The following is a 6,294-nucleotide window of genomic DNA, read 5'->3' as shown; positions in this document are numbered from 1 at the left end:
GTTCCTTTTTTTTTTTTTTTTTTTTTTTTTAATTTTTTTTTTTTTTCTTTTTTCTTGCAAGGAGCTCTCTGCCCAGTTGGATTCCAAACCCTGAATAATTCATGGTCTGTAAATAGCTCCCTCCTCCTCGGGTAAATAGAGCTGTTGTCTCCCGTGCTGGGCGAGCTGAGCGGTGCTGCTGGGGGGGAGCAGAGGGGCTCACGGGTTTGTTTTTGTGTCTCCCCGCAGAGTTATGTCATGCCCAGACCACCGCAGGGCTCCATGAGGATTTATGGAAGATGCTCCGTGTCTTGGCGCCTCTGGTGCTCCTTCTGCTGTGGCTGATGAGGATCTGGGCCAGCCCCCATTCCCTGAGGATTGGTGAGTGCTCCCCTGCCTTTGGGTTTGTCGTTCTTATTTGTTATTGGGAGTTTTGTCGTTCTTATTTGTTATTGGGAGTTTTGCAAGAGTCAGATCTGAAATTACTTCCTTAAAATGAGAATATTTGACTGTAGTAAGGTTGGCAATACATCAATATTTCTATACTTACACCTATGTTCCCGCAAACAGGAGCAAAACTAGACACAGAATTTACTGTATTTGTTATTAGGAGTTCTGCAAGAGTCAAATCTTAAAAGAAGAATATTTGACTGTTGTAAGGTTGGCAATACATAAGTATTTTTATACCTACACCTATGTTTACAGAAACAAACTGTATTTGTTATTAGGAGTTTGCAAGAGTCAGATCTGAAATGACCTCCTTAAAATGAGAATATTTGACTGTAGTAAGGTTGACAACACATCAATATTTTTATACTTACACCTATGTTCACAAAAAGAGCAAAACTAGATGTACAATTTACTGTATTTGTTATCAGGAGTTTGCAAGAGTCAAATCTTAAATTACTTTCTTAAAATAAGAATATTTGACTGTAGTAAGGTTGACAACACATCAATATTTTTATACTTATACCTATGCCTATGTTCACACAAAAAAAGAGCAAAACTAGATGTACAATTTACTGTGAAATATTAATTAATATTAACAAATCTGCAAAGGCTTTGGCAGAGTTTAGCAGTCAGATGCTGGAAGTTGTGGCAGTTATCACCAAGTTCACAGAAACATTTGGTTTGTACCTCTAAAACTTGGTGTGTTAGCAGAACTTAACCATTCGAAGAAGACAAAACTTGGTTTATTAGCAGAACTTGACCATTAGAAGAAGACTTTGGTATTTTTTAATTCATATTCACTGTCTCACCACCAGCCCTTACAATTGTACTTCCTCTGATGAGGATATCACAGAGAAAAAGACGTGGAGAACTCTGAGATTTTACAGCTTAAAAAATAGCGGGGAAATGACTCAATATAAAATTAAAATATTTTTTCAGTGATGATCTGGAGGGATTCTTGGAATCCTCCCTGCCTGGTGGGGTGTCCACGTGCAGGTGGGGCTGACACTGAGTGAAAGGTTCTCCTGCATGGTCAGTGGGGACACCGAGCTCCTCCCTGAATTTTGGGAATGTCCTGTCCCCAGTTTGTACATGAAATGCAGTTTGTGGTGAGCGGAGACACTTGCTGAAGCTCCTCCTTGCATTTTGGGAATATTCTCACTTTCCTTTTGTGAATGAAATTAGTTTATGGTGAGCTGAGACACTTGCTGAAGCTCCTCCTTGCATTTTGGGAATATTCTCACTTTCCTTTTGTGAATGAAATTAGTTTATGGTGAGCTGAGACACTTGCTGAAGCTCCTCCTTGCATTTTGGGAATATTCTCACTTTCCTTTTGTGAATGAAATTAGTTTATGGTGAGCTGAGACACTTGCTGAAGCTCCTCCTTGCATTTTGGGAATATTCTCACTTTCCTTTTGTGAATGAAATTAGTTTATGGTGAGCTGAGACACTTGCTGAAGCTCCTCCTTGCATTTTGGGAATATTCTCACTTTCCTTTTGTGAATGAAATTAGTTTATGGTGAGCTGAGACACTTGCTGAAGCTCCTCCTTGCATTTTGGGAATATTCTCACTTTCCTTTTGTGAATGAAATTAGTTTATGGTGAGCTGAGACACTTGCTGAAGCTCCTCCTTGCATTTTGGGAATATTCTCACTTTCCTTTTGTGAATGAAATTAGTTTATGGTGAGCTGAGACACTTGCTGAAGCTCCTCCTTGCATTTTGGGAATATTCTCACTTTCCTTTTGTGAATGAAATTAGTTTATGGTGAGCTGAGACACTTGCTGAAGCTCCTCCTTGCATTTTGGGAATATTCTCACTTTCCTTTTGTGAATGAAATTAGTTTATGGTGAGCTGACACACTTGCTGAAGCTCTTCTTTGCATTTTGGAAATGTTCTCACTTTCCTTTTGTAAATTAAATTAGTTTATGGTGAGTTGACAATGTTGCTGAAGCTCCTCCCTGCATTTTGGGAATGTTCTGTCTCTAGTTTGTAAATGAAATTAGTTTATGGTGAGCTGACACACTTGCTGAGCTCCTCCCTGCATTTTAGGGATGTTGTCTCTTCCTCTTGTCAATGGAATGCAGTTTATGGTGAATTTCTGTATTTCCATTGGTTCTCTTGGTGTTGATGTTGCCCTTCCTGTGTGAATTCAAAGCCACCCCTCAAAGAGCCGCTGAGGAGCTAAAATCACCCCTCTCCTAAACCCATGTCCTACCCCTCTCCTAAACCCACACAAAATTAAACATTTCTGTCACAAATACATTTGCCCTCCATTGATGAGCAAAGGGGAGGCAGAGCCCAGCCTGCCCCAGCTCAAGGGTGCCACAAGAGCTGTGCAAACCCCAAAATACCCAATTTACAGGGGAGCCCCATGAGTTCAGGTCCCTAAGGAGCTCTCAGGGAGAGGCACCATCATTTCCCCATGCTGCCTGTGTGGTTCAGGGACCATAAATGCATCCAGAAACCTCCTAATGGAGCTCACCTCCCAGAACTGACACTCGGCTCTGTGTTTTAGAAGGGAACCTGCTTTCCCCGCAGCCAGCAGTGCCTTTATTAACCATTTGTTGCAGATAAGCAGCCAATCCATCCCTGTCCCCATTTGCGACTTTCACAGGTGACACACTTGAAGTAAAATTACCTCTCCCCTCTGCTGGTGGAGCACGAGGCAGCTCAGGAAATACGAGGAGGGAAGGTGTGAGCTGGCAGGAGCCTGGCAAGGCTGGCTGGGTGTTTTATATCCCTGGAATCCCTGATTCATGTGGAGCACTCCCTGCGCGTTCCCAGCCCTGCTGCCTGCACTTCACCTGGATGGGCACATCCTCCACTCCAGCCAGCAGGCAGGGATGGGCATGGAGAGTGAATTAGTAGGATGCTGAGGGTGAAAATCCTTCATTTTGCTTTGTGTTTCATCTTTTTGGGGAGAACTGTGGGGTTTTTCGGAGAGAAAAAGGGGAGTTCCTGTGCCAGCACAGAGCTGCAAATCTGGGGTCAGTTTGTTTCCCACCTCCCCAGAATGAAAAGTGAAGGTGTTTGAGATCCTGAAGGATTGAATGAAAATTCTTAATTTTTCTTTGTGTTCCATCTTTTTGAGGAGAACTGTGGGGTTTTTGGGAGTGTGGAAAAAAGGGGAGCTCCTGTGCCAGCACAGAGCTGCAAACCTGGGGTCAGTTTGTTTCCCACCTCCCCAGAGTGAAAACTGAAACTCTTTGAGATCCTGAAAGGTTGAATGAAAATCCTTCATTTTACTTTGTTTCCCATCTTTTTTGGGAGCATTGTGAGGTTTTTGAGAGCCTAGAAAAAAAGGGGAGCTCCTCCAGCAGCACAAACCTGGGGTCAGTTTGTTTCCCACCTCCCCAGAGTGAAAAGTGAAAAGTGTTTGAGACCTGGGACTGTGAATTTTCATCTTTTAAGGAAGCTGAAACTCAAATTATGCTGCAGCATCCAGGTGGGAATGGCAGCTGCCTTCCAGCTTGCTTTGGTTTGGGGGGTTTGATGAGTGTTGTTCCTTCAAGCCACAGTTTCATTTTTACGGCGCCTCCAACAAAAAAGTTAATAAAAATAAAGTGCAGAATAAAAAGAGGGAGAAAAATATGACCAGCAGCCCTGAAATCATTCCCAAATGCATGCTTTTGGCAAGGCAGGGAGATATGGTATCTAGCAACATAAATCAATGCTCTGCATAGGGAAGGAAAACCAGGCCAGCAAGAACATTTAAATATTCAAAGAAAATGCGAGCAAAGGTTTAAAAGAATCCTGAAAACCATCTGATAAGGGGCTGCTGAAATGCACAGGGATGTGGTCAGTAATGGGAGGCGAGCTGGGCAGTGTCAGGGTGGGTTCTTCACCAGGAAAATGAGATTATTCCACGCAGGGGAACACGGTGGTGCTGAGTCAGGGACACTTGGCTTGGGAAACGAGCCCTGAGCTTCCCTGCTGCTGCTTTTTTGGGGTTTGGGGTGGATCTGGCAGCCCTCAGTGGAGTGGAGAGGCAGCAGATTGCTTCATCTCTGAGTGAGATTCTGCTGGCCTGGGCAGGACCCACAGCCAGTGTTGCATTGCAGTGAGCTGGGGAAGCATCATCTGTGCAGGGATTGAGCAGAATGTGGGCTACAGGGTCACCTTCCCCGAGCCTTTGGCTGCAGAGGAGCAGCCTGGAGGCTCCTGAGTGCTCTATTTCTCTCCTTGATACACAGGGAGGGAAAAAAACCCATCAGTGCAGACTTGTTCTTTCAGCCTCGCATTGTTTGTTCCCTTCTGATGCAGCCCTGGAGAAACTCTCCCTGTTCCTGTTTTTTCTGGAGACCTTGGTGGGGAAATCCAGGTGTAAAAAAAGCTTTATTTGAAATGGTGATGTTGTGCTGGGAATGTCTTTTGTCAGTCAGTTCCCTGCTCTGTCTGGGTGAATTATTGTCTCTGTGGGCCTCAAGAGCTGGGTCTGATCAGGGAGGGAAGGGTTCTCAACAGCTTTAAGAGCTCTGAGAGGGAAGGAATTGCCTCCAGGCAGCCTGGAGCCCTTGGAAGAACCAGTGCAAGGCCTCCCAAAATACCCTGGGAGCTCTTGCACAGCTTGTGTTGCATCCAGCCACCCCAAAAACCAAAAATAATCAGCTCCCCCCTGCCCTCCAGGGCAGCACCTCCCCTGGCCCTGCTTTCCTGCAGCACACAAAGTGTGTGGGAGCAGTGCTGGGTTTGTTTTTCGCCTGTTCTCTCATGCTGAAGGAAGTGTCAGGAAATTTGCCTGAGTTATTTACTGGGTTATTTACTCGGCCTCACTGAGCAGAGCGTGGGGGCCCTAAATTGGCATTTTCTGCTTTGATTCATTGGGTGTGCTGAAGAAGCTCGTTTAAAATTCATACCCCGGCCAAAAATTGTAGTTTATCCATGGAACTGCCCTCACCAGGAGCAGGACCAGGAGCCCTGACAGGGGATCTGCTACAAACTCCTTGCAAGGCCTCCTGAGCCTTTCAGGGCTGTCTCTGCCTGGCAAAATCCCTTCCCTGCCTCTGTCTCCCAGCTCTGCAAGCTTCACAAAATGTCTTCAGCATTTAAGGGCGTTTTTGGGGTGAAACTTGATGTTTTCCCGCCCCATACCCACGGACTGTGCTGGGGCTCAGCTCTCATTGCTGTCCCAGTGCTTTGTGGTTCCATCCAGAGAAGCAATTTGTGCTCCAGGCCCTGATGAACCCCAGCCCTGATGCTGGGGTGTCCCTGGAAGTGTCACTCTGGGCAGTTTGTCCTTGTTTCTAGGCGTGATTCCAAACTTCTGGAGTGCCTGAAGGGCTGTGAACCTCCTGTGTCTGCTCTGGTGGTGGAACTAGAATCACGGGATCATGGAGTGGTTTCGTTTGGTTTAAAGATCCGGTTCCACCCCTCTCCCACTGTTCCAAGACCCAGCCTGGCCTTGGGCATTTCCAGGGATCCAGGGGCAGCCCCAGCTGCTCTGGGCACCTGTGCCCACCCTCCCAGGGAAGGATTTCTTCCCAATATCCAACCTAAACCTACTATTTTTTGAGTTTTAACCCATCCCCCCTCATCCTGTCACTCCAAACCCTTGTAAAAAGTCCTTCTCCATCTTTCTTGCAGCTCCTTCAGGCACTGGAAGGCCTCAATGAGGTCACCCCAAAGCCTTTTCTTCTCCAGGCTGAAAAATCCCAATTCTCTCAGCTTTTCACATCCAGAAAATGTTCTTGGGGACCCCCCCAGAGCTGTGGGAGACCCCTGGCACTCAGCTGTGTGTGCTGAAGGGGCTGGGAAGAGGCAGAGTGGAGCCTTTTCTGCATCTCTGTGGTTGTGGGGTGCCCCTGTATCCCCAGCCCACCCCTCTGTCAGGGCTGTGGGTAGCAGAGCGGCGTTTGCACAGCCCC

General features: G+C 46.2%; 1 protein-coding gene across 1 annotated transcript in view; it reads left to right on the top strand.

Annotated features, from left to right (window-relative positions):
* GRIK4 (glutamate ionotropic receptor kainate type subunit 4) overlaps positions 1-6,294 on the top strand; it is a 200,629-nt gene that overhangs the window by 69,919 nt on the left and 124,416 nt on the right. The window contains 1 exon segment of the mRNA XM_031064547.1: positions 229-360. Coding sequence (XP_030920407.1) covers positions 279-360 — 82 coding nt within the window. The 5' untranslated portion in view covers positions 229-278.

The sequence above is a fragment of the Geospiza fortis genome, unplaced genomic scaffold (genome assembly GCF_000277835.1).
Source record: "Geospiza fortis unplaced genomic scaffold, GeoFor_1.0 scaffold305, whole genome shotgun sequence".
Taxonomy (NCBI): domain Eukaryota; kingdom Metazoa; phylum Chordata; class Aves; order Passeriformes; family Thraupidae; genus Geospiza; species Geospiza fortis.
The sequence above is the reverse complement of the archived record's forward strand: the minus strand, read 5'-3'. Positions and strand labels throughout refer to the sequence as shown.